Source organism: Xyrauchen texanus, chromosome 4, assembly GCF_025860055.1.
Source record: "Xyrauchen texanus isolate HMW12.3.18 chromosome 4, RBS_HiC_50CHRs, whole genome shotgun sequence".
Taxonomy (NCBI): Eukaryota; Metazoa; Chordata; class Actinopteri; order Cypriniformes; family Catostomidae; genus Xyrauchen; species Xyrauchen texanus.
This window is the reverse complement of record NC_068279.1, coordinates 17049133-17076083: the sequence shown is the minus strand read 5'-3', so window position 1 is coordinate 17076083 and position 26951 is coordinate 17049133. Positions and strand designations below refer to the sequence as shown.

The 26951-nt window shown below is 41.0% G+C and overlaps 1 protein-coding gene across 13 annotated transcripts in view; it reads right to left on the bottom strand.

Annotated features, from left to right (window-relative positions):
• Positions 1–7019: 7019 nt before the first annotated feature.
• The window catches only part of LOC127643178 (transient receptor potential cation channel subfamily M member 3-like), a 183842-nt gene continuing 163910 nt past the window's right edge, over positions 7020–26951 (bottom strand). For 12 of the 13 annotated variants that reach the window (XM_052125782.1, XM_052125784.1, XM_052125781.1 and 9 more), the window contains 6 exons: positions 26683–26934; positions 26301–26475; positions 21262–21412; positions 20794–20987; positions 9754–9886; positions 7020–8700 (listed from right to left, as the gene is read on the bottom strand). In XM_052125782.1, the coding sequence (XP_051981742.1) occupies positions 7194–8700; positions 9754–9886; positions 20794–20987; positions 21262–21412; positions 26301–26475; positions 26683–26934 (2412 nt within the window). In that variant the 3' untranslated portion in view covers positions 7020–7193. Of the gene's footprint in view, positions 8701–9753; positions 9887–20793; positions 20988–21261; positions 21413–23017; positions 23126–26300; positions 26476–26682; positions 26935–26951 lie in introns of all 13 variants that reach the window. The other variant, XM_052125780.1, reaches the window with a different exon arrangement.

Here is a 26951-nt window from a genome sequence, read left to right as displayed (position 1 = left end):
GCAGGAAGAGTACCAAATGAGGGAGGAGGTTGTCTGCCCTGTAAAATATATATATATATATATATATATATATATATATATATATATATATATATAGGGTTGGGGAATTACAGAATACATGTAAGGGGATTACGTATTTAAAATACAAAAAATAAATAAATGTATTCATCTACAGTTACAATTTAAATAATTGGTATTTAGAGTTACATTCAAAAAGTATTTTGATTACTGAAGAGATTACTTTGCATTTTATTGTCATTTGTTTCATGTAATATTTAGTCCTTTCAGATGGAAAACATTTATACATATAAATGATCTGATCCATAGTGTATTTGAATAGCGGTGAAACACTTTCTTATTATGTGTTTTTGCAAAAATGCAAAAATTCATACGAGCAGACAGAGAAGAAAGTTTGGAGCAGAAGAAATTGAAATAAACCTTGTGTAGATGGTCAGCTTTATGCTAAGCTAAAATGCTATTTCTAGCCATTTTACATACAAATGTTACCAGGCATGATCATATTTCTTTATCAAGAAAATTGACATTAGATCATAATTTCTTTTTTCTAATAAGACCTTGGATATTAGGGAAAAATCGTATTATTGATAATACATTTTGTATTGTTTTCCTGTAAATCTAAAAATCCTTAAAACAAGATCAATTTGATTTATCTTGTTTTAGAAACAACACTGCATAAGATATTTAGGTTTTTCAGAGAATATATTTTTAACATGTGTTTTTGTCTTAATGTACTTGCAGAGTTTTTAGTCAAAACAAGTGAAAAAAATCTACTAGTGCTGAAGAAGTAAGCCAAAGTATTTAGAATATGCTACTGACCTTGAGTAATCTAATGGAATAGCTCTAACAAGGACAGAAAGAGATGTGGAAGGCCAGATGTTCAACTAAACAAGAGGATAAGTACATCAGAGTCTCTAGTTTGAGAAATAGACGCCTCACATGTCCTCAGCTGACAGCTTCATTGAATTTTACCTGCTCAACACCAGTTTAATGTACAACTGTAAAGAGAAGACTCGGGTGTGCAGGCCTTATGGGAAGAATAGCAAAGAAAATGCCACTTTTGAAACAGAAACACAGACAGCCACATCTATGGCAAGTGCTACAGGAAGCGTGGGGTGAAATGTCACTTGAGTATTTGGACAAACTGACAGCTAGAAGGATCTGAAAACTGTGATTGCTGCATGTGGAGGAGTTTTTTGATGAGGACTCTTTGAAGCAGTTCTTTGAAGAATTTCAGGATTTTTTTTCCAAATTGTAATAGTAATTTTCACGTTATTAATGTCCTGACTATACATTGTGATCAGTTGAATGACCATTTGATGAATAAAAGTACCAATTAATTTCCATAAGGGCAAACTCTGTACATTATTCCAAACCTTTGGCCATCAGTGTATATATTTTCTTTTATTTGTTAATACATGCCAAACATCCTATTCACATTAAGGGATATTGTGTACACATTTGTATTTGCATCCAAATATGTACTGAGAGTGTAGTCTTCTGATCCACACTCTCAGTTTTCTCATTCAGCTTTTGGAAGAACAACATGCATTTTAAAGACACTAAGTAAACTAAGACCTTTCAATTCAAACTACAGCATTATTGCAGAAAACATGTGCTTGGACTTGTTAGCAGACAAGTGCTCACCAATAAGTTTAAAAAGAAGAGAAGAGGGAACTTGACTAAAATTAGTATACAATTCACAAACTTTTATGCTACAGTATAGTAAAATATTAAGAAAATACTGTACATAAAGTTAAAGTCATCAACATTTTGGCACACTGGGTAGTTTGTCATAGTGTAATGTCTTCTATCAGATACACAGAAACATTCTCATAAAATCCCTTTTTTTTACATACACAGAAAGATTTACAATTCATATTCAGGACATATACATGTGAAAAATATGCGCACTCTCATATCTCAAACATAAACTTTTAAAAGAGAGTAAAACAGAGGATAGTAAGATAAACTTGCATTTAACAACGTAGAAGAGCAATAACACCCTCTGTCTTTTACTGGAACCGGTCCAACAAGAGGGTTTATTAAATAAATTAATCAAAATAATACAGCATGAACATATTTTAAGGGACTATGAAAAAGCATTAGCTCCTTCCTTGTCCAGGAGAGCAGGCCCAAATTTGAAACCATTCAAAATGAAGTGAGTCAGATTTACATAATAAATGTACTAATATTGTTAAGATCAGATATTTGTAAACCATAGTGATTAGAATTACTGCTATACAAAAGAAAAATGTTTTTGGTTCACACACAAGCTTTAACAGAAAGTGTAGCCTTTAATGTTTTAAAAATTATTTGCCGTATTGCAAAGAAATATAGCCAATTTGGTAGAATAAGATGAAAATGGAATGGTGTAAATAATTAATATACAATTTTTTTTAACTCATTTCAACTCATGTTTCTGTGTTGCTTTAAAAAGTCTTAGATTAAAAACTACACACATAAAAAGTTTTACCAAAAGGGCTACTCTGCTTAATTTTATTTTAATTCAATAAAAAAATAGTGTATTATAGAGTAGCACAATGTTTTGGTGTAATTAATTGGTGTAATATATATATATATATATATATATATATATATATATATATATATATATATATATATATATATATATTAGGGCTGTCAATTGATTAAAAATTGTAATCAAATTAATTACATGTACATATATTTGCTTTATTATATGAATATTATATATATATATATATATATATATATATATATATATATATATATATATATATATATATGTAAAATGCATTACATTCTTGTGGCAGAAGAGTTCATCACTGATAAGACAATACAAAAAGCGGCTTTAGAATACAATGTATTGTTTACTACCATATTATTGATCATAAGCCAATCATTGGCATACAGTTCACAGCAATCTATTTCACAAGTGAATTTGTCAATCAGTTTGAGATTTATTATGAGGGCTTGTTCAAGGACCCGTCAATTTCAACAAGCGACAGACATGCTTGTGTAGTGTCTCGGGTACATTGCATCGTAAACTTAAAATTTTATGTCACTGTGTCAAGTTAAATATTGTTTAATACTTAGAACACATCTTAAGATCACTTAGTTAAAATTTGCGCTCCATCAAGTGTTTTGAACACAAGCACATAACGCATGTCTGTGTTGTTCTGTCTGCTGGATGGTTGTTTTCTTCATTGTATAAACTGCACGTTGCCATACAGCTGAAATTGAAATTACTGCCCCCTGGAGTAAACAGGTGGTACTACAAGCTTGCTTTTCACAGGAATCTTCCTTATTATGGTCCGGGGGCATTGCGATTAATTGCGTTAATTTATTTAATGCGTTATTTTTTCATCAAATTAATTGCACTGAATTAACGCGTTAAATCGACAGCCCTAATATATATACACACACATATACACTCACCTAAAGGATTATTAGGAACACCTGTTCAATTTCTCATTAATGCAATTATCTAATCAACCAATCACATGGCAGTTGCTTCAATGCATTTAGGGGTGTGGTCCTGGTCAAGACAATCTCCTGAACTCCAAACTGAATGTCAGAATGGGAAAGAAAGGTGATTTAAGCAATTTTGAGTGTGGCATGGTTGTTGGTGCCAGATGGGCCGGTCTGAGTATTTCACAATCTGCTCAGTTACTGGGATTTTCACGCACAACCATTTCTAGGGTTTACAAAGAATGGTGTGAAAAGGGAAAAACATCCAGTATGCGGCAGTCCTGTGGGCTGAAAATGCCTTGTTGATGCTAGAGGTCAGAGGAGAATGGGCCGACTGATTCAAGCTGATAGAAGAGCAACTTTGCCTGAAATAACCACTCGTTACAACCAAGGTATGCAGCAAAGCATTTGTGAAGCCACAACACGCACAACCTTGAGGCGGATGGGCTACAACAGCTGAAGACCCCACCGGGTACCACTCATCTCCACTACAAATAGGAAAAAGAGGCTACAATTTGCAAGAGCTCACCAAAATTGGACAGTTGAAGACTGGAAAAATGTTGCCTGGTCTGATGAGTCTCGATTTCTGTTGAGACATTCAGATGGTAGAGTCAGAATTTGGCGTAAACAGAATGAGAACATGGATCCATCATGCCTTGTTACCACTGTACAGGCTGGTGGTGGTGGTGTAATGGTGTGGGGGATGTTTTCTTGGCACACTTTAGGCCTCTTAGTGCCAATTGGGCATCGTTTAAATGCCACGGCCTACCTGAGCATTGTTTCTGACCATGTCCATCCCTTTATGGCCACCATGTACTCATCCTCTGATGGCTACTTCCAGCAGGATAATGCACCATGTCACAAAGCTTGAATCATTTCAAATTGGTTTCTTGAACATGACAATGAGTTCACTGAACTAAAATGGCCCCCACAGTCACCAGATCTCAACCCAATAGAGCATCTTTGGGATGTGGTGGAACGGGAGCTTCGTGCCCTGGATGTGCATCCCACAAATCTCCATCAACTGCAAGATGCTATCCTATCAATATGGGCCAACATTTCTAAAGAATGCTTTCAGCACCTTGTTGAATCAATGCCACGTATAATTAAGGCAGTTCTGAAGGCTGAAAGGGGTCAAACACAGTATTAGTATGGTGTTCCTAATAATCCTTTAGGTGAGTGTATATATATATATATATATATATATATATATATATATATATATATATATAGAAATACACAAACACACACACACACATTTTCTCTTAAATCATTACAAACCTGCCAAATCTGTCCAGATTTGTCTGAATGCCCACTATGATAAATTAAGTAAATAAAAATACTTTTTCCATCACAAATTTACAATTGGATAACAATTAAAATACTGTATATATGTAAAACATACACCAAACATATATTGATTAACCATAAAGGTTGAATAAAATTGCCATGGAAATAAAATTGGGCCTTGCTGGAAATAAAAGAAAATATTAAAAACCATTCTGCATCAGGTCCTTTGTCAAGTTCACACATTAACATAGAAAGTGATACAATTTTGACAACATTAAATGTAAGAGAGAATATAATGGGTGAGTTCACTGGTCCCTGCCTGATCTGTGGTAATTTACTCTTAATATTTTAACTGTCTGAAAACTAAAGGTTGATTTATGATCAGATTGATGTGCATAATGAACTGCTCTAAAGTGCATAACACTATTACTCGTCGATTCTCTGTGGCGTCTTGCATAGCAAGTCAACATATAATACCTGTTCTGGGAAAAATAAGATACACCTATAAGAAAATCTGGTTCTTTGCAAAACAGATTTGTTTTTCGAATTTGGAGAGGTACCATATGCAATTAAGCATTTGTAGTACTTCTGTGAGTCTAAAAGTGTGTTCAGAATGGCATACTATCGTACTAATTTTATATAATCTTATACTATTTTTCTTGCAGTATGCACATTTCCGGATGCATTGATTACCTGGTGACCACTATATCTTTACACAATATTAGTTTAAAATGCAAATAACCATAATTATTTCTCAAACATGCAATATAGTCAGGTCACGTGACAACAATGTAGAATTCTACAGTTTGAAACGTTGCCACAAATTGTACACTTTTTCCACAAGCTATTAAAAAAAGTGTATACCGTAATTTCCGGACTATAAGCCGCAACTTTTTTCCCACGCTTTGAACCTCGCGGCTTATACAATGACGCGGCTAATATATGGATTTTTCCCGCTTTCAAATTTTATAAAAAAAAAAAAAAAAAAAAAACATTTTGTGACGTGCTCAGTTTTTTGGCGGCGTGAAGCTTTCATTAGACCAATGAAATTGCCGAACGGGTTAAGGTCAAAACAACTTTTTTTGTTTACTGTTTAGATTAAATCGAGCGCGCTCAAACTTCCCATCATTCTGATTACGGTAGTAATTTTGTCACCCTCACCATGGCAAAGACATGGAGAAACGCATATGATGCTGCTTTCAAGTTGAAGGCGATTGATCTGGCTGCTGCACGGGGGCTTGGTCTTAATGAGTCGATGATAAGACGCTGGAAACAGCAGCATGAGGAATTGACTCAGCGCAAAAAGACAACTAAATCTGAGGCTATTCAACTCCGACACCGAAGGAGATGACTTCAGTGGTTTCATGTGCACAAGAGCAGGAAGATAGTGACCAATGACTTTCTTGGTAGGCTACTGTTTACTGCAAATGTTTTATTACAAGCCGTGTGTGGCAGCGGGGGCGTGGTCAAGCGCCTGTACGGGAGAGAAAAGCTGTAAGGGCGCTTACACCTGAGCTAAATTATGTCTAACACCGGTGTCTAATTTCAGGTGCCACACGGGCACCAGTGTGACAGTTTTCAGCAGGGCACTTGACGTTCCAGTTAAGGCTTTTAATGGCCACAGCAATGTTTACAATCAATTTTATAAAGTTTCTCAATTCTTCTATGTGCCAACACTAGACTGACGTGTGTCACTTTCTCAGCTCTGTGGCTGCTGCCTTTTTATGCCGCTCTACCCATGCTTACTGAAATTAGACACCGGTGTTAGACATAATTTAGCTCAGGTGTAAGCCCTTACCGCCTTTCTCTCCTGGACGGCGCTTGACTACGCCCGCTGCCACACCGTGTTTCGTTAAAGCCTATTTATTTTTGTTACAAGCCGTGTTTCGTTAAAGCCTGAGTAAAGTTAATTTGTTTCAATGTACCGGTAGGCACCTGCGGCTTATAGACAGGTGCGGCTTATTTATGTTCAAAATAATATTTTATTTAAAAATCAGTGGGTGCGGCTTATATTCAGGTGCGCTCAATAGTCCGGAAATTACGGTATACTGCATAGTATGCACAAAAATGCAAATTAGTATTCCATTTTGAACATGCCCCAAGTGTTGAGTTCAACAGTCAAAATAGGTTTTAAGGAGCACCCTCTTGTGATAAATTTGGAAAAATATAAACAACAAAAGACAAAACATGATCATTTAGGCCTTTAAAATTAATGTGAGGGGAAAATTCTGCAAAAACTTGACAGAACTTGCATTGCATTTTTATATTAGGAAATTAATAGGTAGTTGATATCCATTATAAAACATTCCAGTGTACAGCAATTTACTCACTCAGACAGTACTAATTCATGAATTGGCCCTTGGATTTTAAACGAGGTAGAGCCATCCTACACAAACTAGATCTACAATGTCATTCTTACTTGTCCGCCATCATCATGTGTAATTATGTCTGCTGTCAAAACTTTGGAAAGCTGAGGGTTTCGCCAGTTTCCTTGCGGACAGAGAGTCTGTCTTACCCTCTAGCCTTGCCCCTGCCCTGGCCTTCTGGAAAGGATTCCTTGAGCTTCCACGGCCCTTGTCCATTCTCTCACTTATGGAGAAACTTTTTCGAGAGTAGATGTTGGTGTGTGACTCCTCTGAGGAGGAGCAACTGTTTGCTCGCTCTTGTCTAGAGATGGGTGAGCAGAACGGGCCCAGTGCCAGGCCAAGGCCCAAGTCTGCACCTATTACCCCACTACTCCTACTTTGACCCACCTTACATGTGTCTCCTGACCCCTCCGCAGGCTCCTCTGGATCAGACTCTGCATGACTGAGCTCAGCATCTCGTTCAGGATGCGAGACACCCAAATCCTGGGGCTTATCGAATGTGAAAGAGCCTCCAGGTGAGTCCGATCGTTCTGGGACGGGGTAAGGGGTAGAGACACAGCGAGTGTCAATACAATCTGTAATGCTGGTGTACTCGGCTGCTTTAACCTGCACACCCATGCCACCATAGTAACCACGCGTTGTAAACATCAGGCTGTGCGACTTAACCAACGGTGGCTCGTCCAGAAAAAGAGGCCCTGCAGCAGACAGGAAGCGGCTGCTCTTGGACCGCTCTAGAACACCTGCTGAGGGCGGCGGCGAGGGGTCCAGTTCCCAGGGGGGCAGGTTATCTGGCAGCAGGTGGGCAGAGCTGAGTGATAGGTCACCGGCAGCGCTGTCCTCAAATAGGACTGTACCATCCGACTGCCTTTCGCTTCCCCCTGCCCTTCCACTGCAGTCTCGCCCCCCTGAGAGCACTGCCTCCATGATCTCAGAATGGAGAGATGAGTCTCGAGCAAGAGTTGGAACTGTCCTGACTGGTTCCAAGAAGCTGTCAGTGGGTGGGACATCCTCTGAGGCAGAAACGTAAATGTCTATACAGGAGGAGGGGCGAAGTTGCTGCTGCACAGACAAAGTATTCAAAGACACAGGCTTGGAATCTTTGGGGCCTGCTCCTGAGGACACAGACTGAGAGCTGTTGGCCCGATGGAGACTGAACAATTTATCTTTGAAGAAACCTTCTGAAAGATCTGCTCCGCACCTGTCCTTTGAGGAGTGGCTCACATAGAAGGAGTGACTGCGGACACGTGGGGCCAGAGGGGTTGGAGAAGTAGGGGAAATGGACTCCTCTCCACCCTGCTCCAGAGACTCCTGCAGCCTGTAGGAATTACCTTCTTGGCTGTTAAAACTGCTCTGACGAAGGATGTAATTTGTATCAGTGCAGTCGGATGATGTCCTGGACCGTGCTTTTTTGACTTCACCTCGATCCACACCAGTCACCCGCTCCAGTGCCACAGCGATCCGGCCAATCATCTCCTCCATCTGGGCAAGCCGGATGTCCACAGTCTGCAGGGATGCTTTCATGAAATGTTCTCGCTCATTTACCTCCTCCAGACGCATTGCCATGTTCTCCACCCTGATGGATTAGACATCAGATAATTCCATTTAAAGGGATAGTTCACACAAAAATGAAAATGCTCTCATCATTTACTCACCCTCATGCCATCCCAGATGTGTATAACTTTCTTTTTTCTACAGAACACAAACACAAAAAGATTTTTAAAAGAATTTTTCAGCTCTGTAGGTCCATACAATGTAAGTGAAAAGTGACCAGAACATTGAAGGTCCTAAAAGGACACAAAGGCAGTTTAAAAGTAATCCATAACTCCAGTGGTTAAATCTATATCTTCTGAAGTGACGTGATAGATATGGGTGAGAAACAGATCAATATTTAATTCCTTTTTTAATGAAAATCTACACTTTCTCTTTCACATTCTGGTGTGGAAATGGCTTTAACTTTCATATTAACAAACTGGTTGGGACTAGTCAAAGGTGAAGATTCAAAGTAAACAAGGATATTAATCTTCTTCCAACCAACACCTATCATATCGCTTCAGAAGATATGGATTTAAACATATGGATTAATTTTATGCTGCCTTTGTCCCTTTTGGACAAGTTCTGGTAACCATTTACTTGGATTGTGAGGACCTACAGAGCTGAGATATTCTCCTAAAAATCTTCATTTGTGTTCTGCAGAAGAATGAAAGTCATACTCATCAGGGATGGCATAAGAGTGAGTAAATTATGAGAGAATATTCATTTTCATGGGTTGAACTATAACTTTAATATACAGACATTTAAAAAAAATCAACATCTAATAATGTAGTGTTGTTCAAACTTTAAAATACAACATATATGTAAACGTATATGTTATATATATATATAACATATAAAATATGTTGTTCATTAGTGTTAATTCCGACTAACTGATTTATTCACAGTGTAACATATACCTTGTATTTTAAAGTGTGAACAACACTACATTATTAGATGTTGATTTTTTCCATACTGTAATACAGTTTAAAGTGTTAAAATTTACATGCTTTATCGCTTGTAAATGGCACCATGGCACTATGGCGTGAATAATATTAAGTGTGTTCATATTAGTTTTGTATGTGTTGATTTTAACCTTTCAGATGTCACACGTATCCTCTCGTCATTGGAGGAATTGAAGCGGTCATCTTTCTCTCTGAAATATTCCTCCATGCACTGCTCTTCAAAGTCATGTACCTTTTTCAGTTCATCTTCAGTGATAAAGAGCTCTGTAGGGAGAAAATGTAAATGATTCATTTCATTTTCACAAGCAAAATTTTTACGACATAGTTCATCCAAAATAAAATTCCATCATCTTTCACTCATCATCATGTTGTTCCAAACCCCTATTACTTTCTATCTTCCATGGAACCCATATTAGCCTCCATGTTAGCCTCAGTAACCAGACACCTTTTTTCTTCTCCCCCCAAAAAATTAAAGCAAATTGTGACAATCTTTTTTAATAATTAGATAAATAGACAGACAGACAGACAGGGTTGGGAGGGTTAATTTTAAAATGTATTCCACAACAGATTACAGAATACATGCTGTAAAATGCAATTTGTAACATTTCGTTAGATTACTTAAATTCAGTAACGTTATCTAAATGTTTTGGATTACATCTTCAGCACTGGCAGATTTTTTAACTTGTTTTGACTATAAAAAAATCTGCCAATACAGTAAGACAAAATACACATGTTAAAAATACATTCTCTGAAAAACCTAAAAATCTTATGCAGTATTGTTTCTAAAACAAGATATAAAGCAAATTTATTTATTTTAAGGATTTTTAGATATTTATTTTACAGAAAAACAATAAAAAAATTCCCTAATATTAAAAGTCTTACTAGAGAGAGAGAGAGAGAGAGAGAGAGGGAGAAAATATTATCTAACTTGGATTCCTCTTCTGTCACTCACTCCACGTTGTGTCGATTGTAGTGACACAAGGGGAGAGCCTCGCGTACCTCTGAACTTGAGAAAAGGACAATGTCAAGTTGGCAGACAGAATTTGCATGCCCCGTCCCTGGACATACGGGTATAAAGGGGAGTGGAGGAGTGAATGTCAGACAGATTTTTTCTTCGGAGCCAAACGGTTGTGTGATCAGCGAGCTGTGTGTCACGACTGCTTCACCCACCTCTGCAAGAGAGCTTTCTGTTGGATCTGACGGCGCATTACAGCGGCTTTCTCCTTTCTACACGCTATGCAGACTCTGCCCCTGGGCGCTTCGACAGTGCTTCTCTCCTAAAAGAGTTAGATTTTTCTAAAATAGTTTATTCTACTCTAAAAGAGATTAATATACACAAGCGTGTGTTGAACGTCCTTTTCGGGACGCGTCTTTTTAAAGATGCCGTTCCGCCGCTGTGTAGTTCCTGGATGTGGCCAGTATCTCTCCAGATCTGATGGTCATAGACGCTGCCTTGTGTGCCTGGGTAGCGATCACACCGAGGCAGCGTTTGTGGATGGTTCATGTTCTTACTGTGAATATATGACCATGGCAACGTTGTGGTTGCGGCCACTCCAGCCACCCCCGCATCGCTCCTCCTTCCCACAGGATTGAGGACGACCCGACTGGCGATGGAAGAGATTTGGGGATGGCAACGGGCTCGGTTACACTGGGCACAGCCCCACGAACCACCCGCCCCCCGGCACGCTCGCATGGCTTGCACTTCCCAGCCCGTCGCGATGGCTGGCCAGGACCATCTGACTTAGCTACACGATTCAATTCGCCAGGCTCCCACCTCGTTTCAGTGGTATTCGCTCCACTCCGATGCGTGGTGAAAACGCCAGCACTTTACGAGCAGAGATTGCCACTCTGCTACTCAAGGACGCGATAGAGCCTGTCCCTCCAGCCGGGATGAAGTCGTTTGTTGCTGTGTCCGGTACGTGCTTTGCATATCTACATGGACTGCACGCAGGGCTTTAGATGCTCTGAGAAGCTCTTTGCTTTGGCGGATGGCGGAAAGGGAACGCCATCTCCAAACAGAGGTTAGCTCATTGGGTTTTTGACGCTATTTCCCTAGCCTATTGCACCCAGGCTGTGCCCCCCTTGCGGGTTCGAGCACACTTTACGAGAGTTGTGGCATCCTCATGGGCACTGGCCCACGGCACCTCCTTAGCAGACATCTGCAGAGCGGCGGGCTGGGCAATATCCAACACCGTTGCTAGGTTCTACAACCTCAGGGTTGAGTCGATCTTTTGTCAGGTCCGAGCTGGTAGAACTCGGTAATACGGAACAGCCAACCGAGTGTTCCGCTTGAACCTTGCGCCCTTCACCAAGCTGATCCAGTGTGCCTTCACTCCCAGGTTAGCCATTAAGCTCTCGCTTCCTGGACACTCTTTCTACCTAGCCCTCTGACCCGCCACCAGACCCACCACGAGTGGAGTGCTCCATGTTGGGCTTGGGATCCACAGGCATAGTTCCCGCTTCAGGCAACTCCCTGTGATGTATTTTCTGCGGTACGGTCCCCCTGCTGGCAGGACCCGCGTCTCCCTTGGGCAGTTCCCGCTGCACCCCGGTTGCCGTGTCTGTAGCAACTCCTCCTTTGTGAGGCAGGATCTACAACTGCACCATGTCCACGGGTGGCTTGACAACCCCTGTGTGTATTGGCCACGAGTTACCTCCCCCCAGTCTGGGCAGGTCGTGGTCTCCGCAGGGCCTTTTCCCCTTGAAAGAATAGGAACGGGAAAGGACACCTTCCCCAACGCATCTATAGCATTAAGATAGCCCCAGCCGCATTTTAACTCTATGACGAGAAGCATAGAGAGAGAAAAGGTCACGGCTGATCGGTTGGCTCCCATACAAGTCGTATCGCCTCTTCCCATATGGGTACTGGGAATCTAAAAGCGGTATATGACACCTTATAGTGGGGGCGTTGGGGAGGGTTATGTGCAGCCGACCCAGCTACTTCTAGCACGCAGCAGCCTGCTTGCTCCTGGCTCAGCAGTCACGTAACACAGGTAGTGCATGGCGTTTTGAACAACAGTAACCATGACTATATTATGAATCATTTACATAATTATAAAAAATAATTATCATGCCTGGTAACAGGTGCATGTAAAATGGCAAGAAACAGTATTTTTTGCTTAACATAAAGCTAAATGTTCACATGACAGTTTACACAAGGTTTATTTCTATTTCTGCTTCTCCAAACATTCTTCAAACTTACTTCTCTGTCTGCTAGGATGAATGTAACATCTTTAGAAAGCATTTCACCACTGTTCAAATGCACTTTAGATCGCATAATTTATATGGATGAATATTTTCCAACCGAATAGCCCAAATACTAAATGGAACAAATGACAATAAAATGCAAAGCAATCTCTTCAGTAATCAAAATACTTTTTGAATGTAACTGTAGTGGAATATTGTTACTAATATTTAGTATTTTAAATGTGTAATCTGTTACATGTATTCCAATACTCCCTAACCCTGTATAGAGAGCATCTGGAAAGTTTTCACAGTGCTTCACTTTTTCCACATTTTGTTATGTTACAGCCTTATTCCAAAATGGATTAAATTGATAATTGTCTTCAAAATTCTACAAACAATACCCCATAATGACAATGTGAAAGAAGTTTGTTTGAAATCTTTACAAAATTATAAAAAATAAAAACGAAAGAAATCACATGTACATAAGTATTCACAGCCTTTGCTCAATACTTTGTTGAAGCACCTTTGGCACCAATTACAGCCTCAAGTCTTTTTGAGTATGATGCTACAAGCTTGGCACACCTATTTTTGGGTAGTTTCTCCCATTCTTCTTTGCAAGACCTCTCAAGCTCCATCAGGTTGAATGAGTAGCATCGGTGCACAGCCAATTTCAGATCTCTCCAGAGATGTTCAATCGGGTTCAAGTCTGGGGCTCTAGCTGGGCCACTCAAGAACATTCACAGAGTTGTACCATAGCCACTCCTTTGTTATCTTGGCTGTGTGCTTAGGGTTGTTGTCCTGTTGGAAGATGAACCTTTGCCCCAGTCTGAGGTCCAGAGCACTCTGGAGCAGGTTTTCCTCAAGGATGTCTCTGTACATTGCTGCATTCATCTTTCCCTCAATCCTGACTAGTCTCCCAGTTCCTGCCGCTGAAAAATATCCCCACATACTGCCACCACCATGCTTCACTGTAGGGATAGTACTGGCCAGGTGATGAGCTGTGACTGGTTTCCTCCAGACATGACGCTTGCCATTCAGGCCAGAGAGTGCTGCAGAGATGGTTGTTCTTCTGGAAGGTTCTCTTCTCTTCACAGAGAAATGCTGGAGCTCTGTCAGAGTGACCATTGGGTTCTTGGTCACCTCCCTGACTAAGGCCCTTCTCCCCTGTTCGCTCAGTTTGGCCGGGCGGCCAGCTCTAGGAAGAGTCCTAGTGGTTCCAAACTTCTTCCATTTACGGATGATGGAGACCACTGTGCTAATTGGGACCTTCAATGCTGCAGAAATCTTTCTGTACCCTTCCCAAGATCTGTGCCTCGATACAATCCTGGACATCATGGCTTGGTTTGTGCTCTGACATGCACTGTTAACTGTGGGACCTTATATGGACAGGTGTGTGCCTTTCCAAATCATGTCCAATCAACTGATTTTACCACAGGTGAACTCCAATCAAGTTGTAGAAACATCTCAAGGATGATCAGTGGAAACAGGATGCACCTGAGCTCAATTTTGAGTGTCATGGCAAAGACTGTGAATACTTATGTACATGTGATTTTTTTTAATGTTTTTATTTTTAATAAATTTGCAAAGATTTCAAACAAACTTCTTTCACGTTGTCATTATGGGGTATTGTTTGTAGAATTTTTAGGAAAATAATGAATTTAATCCATTTTGGAATAAGGCTGTAACATAACAAAATGTGGAAAAAGTGAAGCGCTGTGAATACTTTCCGGATGCACTGTATATATATACATATGGGCATCATTTGTCACAAAGTGGCAAAACTCATGAATATTATGTACAGATAATGTAAAATAATCTTTTACTATTAATGTCATTCTTGAATTCAAGCATTTTAATCAAACGTTTTCATTATTCATTGAAGTTGATGTTTTAAGTTGAAGATGAGTTTATGCGAACGACATCGTGCAAGACCATATGAAATAGCCAACTTGTAAATTATGAACGACTTATCATGAGATCAGGTTGGACGAGTCAATTTGAACCAGCCATTGGAGGAAGGAAGAAGAGGATGAGGAAGAGAGAGGGAGGGAGGGAAACTCTCATTGCACACTCTCATTCTAATCCCCTTTTTATCCATGTTCTAATTATTTATTCAAACATATTTATTAAAGGTTTAATCTACATGGTCACATTACTCACATACACCGATCAGCCACAACATTAAAACAACCTGGCTACTATTCTGTCCCCCTCGTGCCACCAAAACAGCTCTTTCCCATCGAGGCATGGACTCTACAAGACCTCTGAAGGCGTCCTGTGTTATCTGGCACCAAGACGTTAGCAGCAGATCCTTTAAGTCCTGTAAGTTGCAAGGTGAGGCCTCAGTGGATCAGACTTTTTGGCCCAGAACATCCCATATATGCTCAATTGGATTGAGATTTGGTGAATTTTGAGGCCAAGTCAACACCTTGAACTCTTTGTCATGTTCCGCAATCCATTCCTGAAAATTCCTGATATTTTGCAGAGTGGCAGGACTCATTATCCTGCTGAATGAGGCCACTACTATCAGGTAATACCTTTGCCGTGAAGGGGGGTACGTGGTCTGAAAAAAATCTTTAGGTAGGTGGTACGTGTCAAAGTAACATCCACATGAATGCCAGGACCCAAGGTCTCCCATCAGAACACTGCCCAGAGCATCACACTGCCTCCGCTTGCCTGGTTTCTTCCCATAGTGCATTCTGCTGCCATCTGTTCCCCAGGTAAATGATGCACACACACCCGGCCGTCCACATGATCTAAAAAAAAACATGATTCATCAGACCAGACCACCTTCTTCCATTGCTCCATGGTCCAGTTCTTATGCTCACATGCCTATTGTAGGCACTTTAGGTGGTGGACAGGGGTCAGAATGGGCAGTCTGACCGGTCAGTGGCTGTGCAGCCCCATACGCAGCAAGCTGTGATGCACTGTGTGTTCTGAAACCTTTCTATCATGGCCAGCATTACGTTTTTCAGCAATTTGTGCTACAGTATCTCTTCTGTGGGATCAGATCAGACGGGCTAGCCTTCACTCCCCACATGCATAAATGAGCCTTGGGCGCCCATGACCCTGTCGCTGGTTCACCAGTTGTCCTTCCTTGGACCACTTTCGGAAGGTACTAACCACAGCACTACTGGAACACCCCAAAAAACCTGCCGTTTTGGAGATACTCTGACCCAGTCGTCTAGCCAACACATTTTAGCCCTTGTCAAAGTCGCTCAGATCCTTATGCTTGCTCATTTATCCTGCTTCCAACACATGAAATTCAAGAACTGACTGTTCACTTGCTGCATAATATATCCCACCACTTGACAGGTGCCATTGTAATGAGATAACGTCTAGGTTACGAATGTAACCTCCGTTCCCTGATGGAGGGAACAAGACGTTGTGTCGTAGAAGCGACACTAGGGGTCTCTCTTGAGCGCTGAATATGCCTGTGATCTATGCAAAAAGGCCAATGAGAAGTTGGCAAACAGTATTTGCATACCCCGCCCCCAGACATACGGGTATAAAAGCAGGGAAATACGTCGAGTTCATTCAGGATTTTTCTGAGGAGCCAGAAATGGTCCGGCCACCACAGTGGCTAGGCTCAGCGACGTGGCCGGGAGGACACAACGTCTCATTCCCTCCATCAGGGAACGGAGGTTATATACGTAACCTAGACGTTATCTCATTACAATGGCACCTGTCAAGTGGTGGGATATATTATGCAGCAAGTGAACAGTCAGTTCTTGAATTTCATGTGTTGGAAGCAGGATAAATGGGCAAGCATAAGGATCTGAGCGACTTTGACAAGGGCTAAAATGTGTTGGCTAGACGACTGGGTCAGAGTATCTCCAAAACGGCAGGTTTTTTGGGGTGTTCCAGTAGTGCTGGACATGTTCCCCGTCTATTGCTCACTTCGCCGTTGTGTCGAAGAAGCGACACTAGGGGTCCAATTTAAATCACGCCATGCGATGAGCCGTGTACGTGTACTGCTGACACAGGAGCGGGCAGGTATTTTACGTGCAAAGGTGACCAGCTGTGTCAGACTGCACGTACCCTTCCCCAATGCCCCATAAAAGTCGTCGGAATCCTTCTGGTTACCCTAAACAGGGGAACAAGGTGACGCTTGCCAACCTGGGAACCGGCCGAGCCTCGCCAGGCCTCTTTTCTCTCTATGTTTCTCGCATAGAGCCAAAAACGGCTGGGGCCCTTACACGCATCGTGGGAAGGGGGTCTTACCCAGTTTCCTATTCTTTCAGGGGGCAAGACCCTGTGGAGACCACACTTGCCCAGGAAGGGGGAGGTAAAAGTTGTGAAATACATCACTTGGGCCACTCAGGTCACATGTGGAAAAATGGCACAGTGGTAGATCCAGCCTCAAGGAGGGGGGAGTTGCTACAACATAGCGACCTGAGGGCAGCTGAAACTGCCTAAGGGAGATGCGGGTCCACTCGTAAGGGGATCGTACCGTGGAAAATACACACAGGAGGAGTCCACGCAGGAGTACCGACCTGTGGAGCACCTATTCCAGTACAGGGTAGATTTGAGTACCCACAGTGGATTGGGTCGGCGAATTCCTCTGCTAAATTGCGGACCAACAGGGCTAGGGAGGAGTCATCCAGGGATCCGAATGAACGGGATCTCCTGGGAGAGAAAGCGCACAGTTTTACCTCGGTCGAGCGAAAGGATGCTAGGTGCAAGCGATCCACCTGGTCAGTCCGTCAGCATGTACCAAGTTCTACAGACAAAGGAAATAGCTCTTTTACTGAGAATATGGGTACTGCAGCAAATTAAATTAATTCAACAAAAGATTCTCCTCCCGGCCCTCCACCGGGCCTTACCTGCTCCGGAGCTAACATCTTGGTCCCTTAGTTGATCATCTCAGGAGCGCCTGGTGGCCTTCCGGGTCCTCGAGGGGGTCCGTGAGACGAGGGGCATCTGCTTCCTGCGGGGTGCTCGATGCACGGGCTGAGAGCTGGGCCCGGGTTGAGGCAGAGCAGGGTGTTTCTTCGCCGCAGGAGGATGCCATGGCATGCAGGGCGGAAGTGGCATGTCCGGTGGCGCTGTAGGCTTTGGCAGTCAGTGAAGACGTTGTCCTCTGTTGGGCCTTGGAGGGGAGCACAGGGCGACCCCTCCAGGTGGTAGGGTTCCCGGGGCACAGGTGGAGTGCATCAGCCCTGTCTGCCTGGGGAATCGTCGTGATACACGTGGGCCACTCCGCCGTCGAGGGTAGCGAGAGCGGATGAGCGGGTGGCTTTGTGACACATTGAGGGGGTGCTGGGCCTTGCCAAATCGTTCCCAAATCAGCTGGACTGACTAGGGGTGAAGCCTCCACTCTCCACCGGGCAAGTGTTGTCGTGACAGCGCGTCCGCTACCACATTGAGGTTGCCGGGGATGTGAGGGTCCGCGTCCAGCTTGCCGGGTCTGTTGAGGTGTGGGGCAGAGTGCCGTGAGATCGGCATTTGCAGGCCAGGTGACCCAGAGACAAAGGAAATAGCTCTTTTACTGAGAATATGGGTACTGCAGCAAATAAAATTAATTCAACAAAAGATTCTCCTCCCGGCCCTCCACCGGGCCTTACCCGCTCATCTCAGGAGCGCCTGGGAGCCTTCCAGGTCCTCGAGGGGGTCCGTAAGATGAGGGGCGTCTGCTTCCTGCAGGGTGCTCGACGCATGGGCTGAGAGCTGGGCCTGGGTTAAGGCAGAGCAGGGCGTTTCTTTGCCGCAGGAGGACGCCCTTGGCGAGCAGACGGGGCATGGCCCATAGCAGCAGTGGGGCAGGATGTGCGAGATGGCCTCTGTCTGCTTCTTCACCACGGAGAACTGCTGGGCAAAGTCCTAGATGGTGTCGCCAAAGAGGCCGAACTGGGAGACAGGGGCGTTGAGGATGCGCACTTTGTCGGTCTCATGCATCTCGACCAAGTTCAGCCACAGATGATGTTCCTGGACCACGAGTGTGGCCATCGACTGCCCGAGTGACTGCGCTGTGACCTTCGTGGCTCTGAGTGCGAGGTCGGTGGCTGAGCGCAGTTCCTGCAGCATGTCGGGATCAGGGCTACCCCCGTACATATCTTTAAGTGCCTTGGCCTAGTGGACTTGCAGGAGGGCCATGGCATGCAGGGCGGAAGCGGCTGTTGCCTCGAGCACGGAGTGGAGTCAACGAGCGTGCCGGGGGCAGGTGATCCGAGAGGGCATACCCGGTGGAGCTGCACCCGCTGCCATCCCCAGATCGCCTCCATTGGAGTGGCATGCTTTCTGTTGAAAGCGAGCCGCCACTGCAACGTTGCCATGGTAATGCTCTCGCAGTGAGAACATGAACCATCCACAACCGCTGCCTCGATGTGATCGCAGCCCAGACACACGAGACAACGCCTGTGGCCGTCTGAAGTGGAGAGCACTCTACCGCATCCAGGAACTTCACAGGGGCGGAAAGGCATCTTTATAAAGACGCGTCCTGAAAAGGACGTTCAACACCGCTGAGAAAATCACTCTTTTAAATAAACTCTTTTAAGTTTATGCACTGTTGAAGTACCCAGGGGCAAACTGCACTGCCGTGCAGAGAACGAGAAAAGCCACTGAAGTGCGCCGTAGATCCAACTGCAGGCAAAGCGTCAGAGGAACAGGAGCAGGTGTGTCGACAGTGTTTTAGAAGCAGAAATGCCTTGTTAAATTTAACAAGGCATTTCTGCTTCTAAAACACTGTCGGTACATTATCTTGCAGTGTTATTTATTTCTCGTCATATTTTCGTCAGCATTAGCCTATGTTTTAAGTAGAAATGTCTTCTTATCCTCACAATGAGCATATTTCCAAGTTGTTGTTAACGGAATAATAATTACAATAATAATACAACACCTTGTCAAATGATCCAGTCATAGTGTTTTGAGGAGACAGAGTGTCTGAGCTGCAGGAAATGAAGAGCTGAACACAATAAACTTTGACAAGGTAGGTTGTTTGGTAGGTTAATCACCTTTTTTCAAATGCATCCTATATATATGAAAATAATAAGCTACATTAACAACATAAATATAATATTGACACTTACATCTGCACAGAATGAAGTGAATTCACAGCTGAACTTGAACAAGGTACATAAAACCTTGTGAATAGGCCAGTGCCATAACAATGAAAAGTATTTAAAAAGGTAAATAATAAATATCTCTAACATAAAGAATCACAAAACAGTCTCAAAGGATCTAATACTTCACTATACTGATTGTATGCTAATATTTCGCAAATTTATTTCAGGTATTCCTAGGTTTAATAAGATTTTATTTTCAAATGCACTTCACACCGGTGGCACTCCACCACCGCTGTTGGGCGGTTGCCACGGTGATCCTAGCAGTCCTATGCCCTTGCCTCAACCCTATGCCCATGCCCAGGAGAGGCATACACACGCATACTTCATTATAGTGATTGTTTGCTAATATTGTATGATAACAGCTTCAACTAGTTCTCATTATAACAAACTCCAGTGCTGAATTTTCACTTATAACACACAAACGAAATGGAAACTCCTGCTCAAGAACTGGAGCTACTTCTTCCACATTAGACACATTCCTGACGAAAGCTATTTCAAAAATTGGTGGGGACATGTCCCACCAGTCCCACTTGTAAATGACATCCTTGTATATATTTATAGGTTTGAAACCTCATGAGGGTTAAAAAATTCTCACAGCATTTTCATTTTTGAACTTTTTCCCAAAGTCGGTGAGATTTGCACATCATAACAGTTTGAGTCATTTCTGTTTTCCTTTAATTTCTCTTTTTGTTTCATGGTTAAATTTGGCTGTGCTAATAATAATCATACCAAATTGAAAGAAATACCTAACTCTAATGATATACCGATGTAACCGTGTTTGTCAAATGAAGCTATCAAAGAGAATCTTTAAGTTGGCATGAGTTGCTTTCATTGTCATTAGCTGCAGATCATAGAAAAACAAATGACTCTAACTGTCATTTCAAGGCTTTCGGTGTGTTGCAACAGAATTTTCTGACTCACTCAGCCCGTAGTCACGCTCATCCTCATCGTGCTTCCTCCAGCGACAACAGAGGTGTTTGAGGACCATTGTTATGTGGCTGAAGATGATAAGTGGAGGAGGAAGAACAGGACGTTCATGGAAGGTCATTATCAGTTGGTACCTCTGGAACTTCCAGACCTGATTGGAGATGGACTTCACTTCAAAGAATGTGTTGCTGTTACAACCAAAGATAATATTAGCACACAGTTATTATTATGACAGTTTTTCCTCAATAGTCTCACACCCACAGACCACTGGAAATAACTTTTGAAAATAGCAAGATCCAATCAAATTTCTAGGTGCATAGGCTTTTAACAGCACTTACAGTACAACAAGTACTTTTTGGTACCCTTTTTAAGTGATATATTTAGCCATTGACAGGTTTTTGGTAACCTAATCTGGCCACTGTTTAGAAAACCACACTTAAAATAAATAGTAATTTAACTTACTTGAAGACAGCAATTAGCAAATTAACCAGCAGGATGTTGGCCACCAGCAGGTAGCAGGCCATGATGGCAGGGACAATCCACGCTCCAGTCTTGCAGGGTGGGAGAGTTATAATGACTCCATCTTCTGTAGTGATGTTCTGGCCACATGGAGCTGTAAAAAAAAAACAGAACTGAGCACTGCGAGGGAAGGTGCTGTCAAATCAAATGTGGACAAGCTGTTAGACAAAACCCATAGACTTTAATTCCTCTACAAATTGCAATAGAATGGACAATATCTTACACCCTTTCTGACATGCTGCATTTAATGAAAGCAGTCAAAATTGGGTTGTGGATAAAACTTGAATGGAAAGGCTGTATGCACCGATATGTGGATTACAAATATATTAGAAACATATTCCATATGTAAAAATTGAATACGCAATATATTTCAACACAGGCAATGTTTAAAATATATTGATAGTAAATGTACAGCAGTCTTTTAGATGGTTGCATGTAGTGCAGGTTAGTATGTATTGAGAATGCATCATACGTTTTTCCAAATGGTATGGTTCAGTTGCTGTAGCTTTTAAGTAGAGGAAAATCAGTCAGGTTCATAATGATTGACATATTTATGCAAACTTCATTTACTGGTTTCAATATTGAGAATCACATTCAGGAGCCCAAAGTGAGAGAACTGAAGTAACATGCGTTAAGTATTAAAATCACAATTCTTTTGCCTTTTTAATTTAAAATGTATTCTTTCAAAAACTCTGACAACTGAACCAAGTGAAAAAACTTATACTGATGAGAGGCAAATGGATCTTTTTTTTTATTATTTTTTTAATGATGATGAGATGGTCTTTTCAATAACACTGAATATTTGGAGCATATTTGAAGAGGGATACATGGGCATTGGTGTGCATGCTCTGTTACATATGCATTTCACTTAAATGATTAATTCACCCCCAAATTTTAATTCAGTCATTCTTAACTGTATCTCATTTTAATTTGCTTCCAAACAGGTATGACATAAAAGGAGGAACTTTGAAGTATGTACTGGCCGTTTTCTTCCATGCAATTCTGGCGAATGGGGACTGGAGCTTTCAAGCTTCATAAAAGGCTCAAAGGCATTATCAAATTTCTTTGTAATTCCTAAAACAAAGCCACAATGGCTTCAGAAGACTTGTCTATAAAGTACAAGTTGTAATATGAAGACTTTTATATAACGTATTTGTTGTTATCTTATAGTCATAATTATATTTAATTGCATGAAAAAAAAAAGACTTCTTTCAATTATTTTCTTTTGTATTCCACAGAAACCAGAATTCACAAAGGTTTTGAACTAAATGAGGGCGAGTGCATTTTTGGGTGGACAACTGCTTTATTTTCAGCCTAGGATATTTTCCTCCAGTAAGTTTTAATTTGACATTCTGAGGTGAAATGAGTGGGAATTACACTGACTGTACATCAGATTCACAGTAATGGAACCTAGCTGGCGTTGGGAGATTCATGATGGTGTCTTTGGCATTATCCAAGATTCAAGTTTCCATGATAGGGTTTTAAAAACTGTGATAGGATCTAAATAATTTTGCCATATCACCTTAACACATTGTCCCCCCACCACGGAAACCTGGCCATAAGCCTTGCAGTGCCGTGCAGGGGTGTCGTACAATCAATGACCATCAGGGGGCAGATATGAGGCGATGGCGTGACGGTGAAATTAGAATGGTTCTAGTGACGGAGATAAATCTAACATAATTTATATATTAGAAATTGCCTATATGAGATGGACCACTGTTACGCCCAGTTCCTTGAAAGCGAACGTTATTTTCGACCAGCCAGAGTTTTTCATTCACTTTGTGCTGTAGCTTCCTACTATTCACATCTGAAACAAAGAACGAAAGCGTTATTTCAGCTCTCTTGTCTTTGGGCCATCCACCACTCAGCAAACGCTAACACACAAACAACTTATGCAATTAAACACACACGCACTTATGCAAACTTTACTGCATTCCCCTGACTGCAGCTATTGTATATGAGGCATTGCCAAATTTGGAGTGTTTGCATATCAGATATTTAGATGAAATCTGGGCCAAGTTTACCCACAGGGGGGGATTATCAAAAGTGATGTAAAATGCCCCTTTACATTATTTTTTATGTATTTATATTTGTGCTTTAACAACTAAATTAGCAAATGTTTCCAATTTCCCCTATAATATATTTGAACATAATTGTGTACATGCTAGCTAAACTCATAATTCGTTTACAGTTTTGAGTTAATGAGTTTACAGATAAACAGGTAAGGTTTTACAGGTCGGAGGCTTCACAAACATTCTATTCACTCCCACTTACTATGTGCTCTACTTCAAGGCTCAGTTAAAGCTATGTTTTTTTTTTTTCATCTCCAGCTCTGGGCATGAATAATACAAGTAAACATCAAAACAAACCTCAAATCAAATCACAAATTCTGTAAGCTAAGCAACCCATAAAAAATATACTGTTAATAATAATGTTTATTTTGGAATATGTCAGTGTTTTTCTGATTCAGAATGTTGTTGCTGATTTTTTATGTGCAGTCTGACACTTGCATCTTAAAACAATTTTAAAACAGCAGCATTGATCCGCATCATACTGTAATGACAATATAAGTGCAGCCATTTACAGAATATGACACCATTTTAAGAGTGTAGACACAACAGTAAACCATAAAAAGTCTCCTATTGATCCAAACTAAATGTTTAATCCACTGTTAAATGCAAAATCAGACCAGATGCCATTTGTGACAGCTCTCCACATTCTTTTATACAAGCTGAACATTTAAGGAATAGTTCACACAAAAATGAAAACTCATTCTTATGCCTTTCATCTGCAGAACACAAATTAAGACTTTTAGAAGAAACCACTAGAAGAGTCCAGTGTATAAATCTTCTGAAGCAATATGATAGTTGTGAGGGAGAATGAGAAACAGATAAATATTTAAATCCTTTTTTTACTATAAATCTCCACCTTAAACCAGCCCCATCCCTATGTGGCAATATGCATCAAGAATGCTAATCTCCAAAAACAAAAGAAGAAGAATGTGGAAGAAAAAGTGGAGTTTTATAGTAAAAAAAAAAAGACTAAAATATTGATCTGTTTCTCACCCACGCTTCTGAAGACATGTATTAAACCACTGGAGTCGTATGGATTACCTTTATGCTGACTTTATGTGAAAGCATAAAGTACTGTGTACTAATGATCTAAATTCTTTCGACACTGAAAAATTTAACTACACTGAACTAACAAATAAAAGCTATGAAATAGCGAAAGTAGGCATTAATAAAACATGATCTCGATTTGGTTTATATTTCAGCATTATTTATAATGTCCCTGTGGGACATTGTTCATGTTTTGACTGTAATAATAACTAGAAAGGTTTCAAAACCTCTCTTCTTATTGACAAATTCATCCAGATCTGACAAGAGCTCTTAAAGGGATAGTTCACCCCAAAACATTATTCTCTCATCATATACTCACCCTCATGCCATCACAGATGTGTAAGACTTTCTTTCATCTGCTGAACTCAATTGTAGATTTTTAGAAGAATTTCAGCTCAGCTCCTTTGATCCAAACAATGCAAATGAATGGGTGCACACATTTTAAAGCTAAAAAAAAATCACACAAGTCTGCATAAAAGTAATCCATAAGACTCCAGCGATTAAATCAATATCTTCAGAAGCGATGTGATGGATTTGGATGAAAAACAGATCACTTTCACCTTCTTCTTCTTTTGATTCACATTCTTCTCTGGATATCGCTGCATATCGCATCCCCTGCTGGGCTGGGAGAAGAACTTCTAGCAAAAATTACTTTGTGGCAGGGCGGAGGGCGGGGCCGGGTCGCGATACTACACACCCGGTCCCGTATTAGGCTAATCAAGCCTCCGTGAAGGATAAAGGTCGACTGCAGAGGATCGTGCGGGAGAGAGAGATCGTTAACGGACATGTCCGTCATGTGTGTGTCTGTCTTTTAAGTATATCATTAAAACTATTATTTATATTATCAAGCCGGTTCTCACCTCCTCCTTTCCATTGATCCCTTTACATACTTAAATATTGATTTGTTTCTCACCCACACCATTATGTCATTTGTGAAAGTAATATGTTACTCACTTGAGTACTCTTTTAATTGGATAATTTCTTACTCTTACTCAAGTAAATATATATGTTAGCACTTTTACTTCTACTTGAGTAATATTTTTTTTGAATAATTGTACTTTTACTTGAGTACAGTTTTTTTGCTACTCTACCCACCTATGGATCAATAGTGCCATAAAAAGCAAATGTAAGATTTAAGAAGTGTTAATGCTCTATCGAGATTTAAATCAACTAAAGAGACCTCCCTATCATTAAAGCAAATGTGAGATGAAAACCGCAATTGTAGCCACAAAATTTTTTGGTTCTTCTATGACACTTTTAAATCACGTGTCGACTCTTCGGGACTCCAGTTATTTGAATGGTAAACGCCATGCTCAGTTGATCATCAGTTGAGCTACCGCACAATTTCATCACACTCAAACAAGCTTTAGTTGATTTTAGTAAATGTAGTTGATTATGTAATGCAAACAGTAAAATGTTTCACCTTACAAGCTATGCGCAATATTAAATGTGTTTTGATATAAGATAGCATTGTGTGAAAATAAGTGTTTATGAACTAATAATCCGCCATTTTACTCGTGACTTTTGTGATAGGAAATAAAAAAAGGCTCTAATATTTTATTTATGAGCAAAATTAAACTTATTTTAAGTAAAGCTTACAGGATACATACAACAAATATGTAAAAATCATTTAGCAAAGAATTTACAGTAGGTATAGTAATACGATTCTATGAGACTAGTTTGGTTGTTTGTTTTTTTCTCTACGTTCTTCTGACGCACCATACCATCTGAAATAAATGGATAGGCAGCATTCTCTGATGCAGTGTGAACTCTAGTGTGTAGGCACCTAAATTGGCAGCATACCTAGAGTCTATTTCCCTAGTACCTCAGAAAGGTTAAATATTAGTGAGAAGCCAGCCTTACGGTCGATTTGGTCAGCAAACACCTCTCCATAGATCATCCAGTATGGCATGAAGAAGATGTTGCGTGCCAGCATCCAGGACGGGTCTTCATTGGGATTGAGGATGGCCTGTCGTGCCACCCCGAAACTCATCAGCACAACCAACATGATGATCACAAAATACATCATGTCAATCATCTACATTCACCCCGGATTATTGAAGAAGGTGAAAAAGAAAGGAAAAAGAGAGAGTGTTAGAGTCAATGTTAGGAAGTTTTTGTCTTCTGTGAAAATAATTAAGTCATTTCTGTAAAAGCATAATTTGTCTGTTGCATTCTTTTTCATTTAGAGTTGTGTTTTTGTATTCAGAGTTTATTATTAAACTGAATGATCAGTCCCCCTCACCATCTTGCCTATCATCATGACATATGGACCCAGATATTTGTTCACTCCGAAGATGTCAAGCAGGCGTATGTACCAATAAATTATATTGACACAGTAGATGACCCTTCCATAGCTCATCAGGGGTGGGTCTTGTAGGCGGAGCACCATCCCAATGGAGAAGATGAGGATGGCCATGAGGTCAGTGACATTCCAGTATTCCTGTAACCACACTTTGACCTTCTGCAGGAGCTTCCCTGGCTCTGACATGAGGATCTAAGAGACAGGAACAA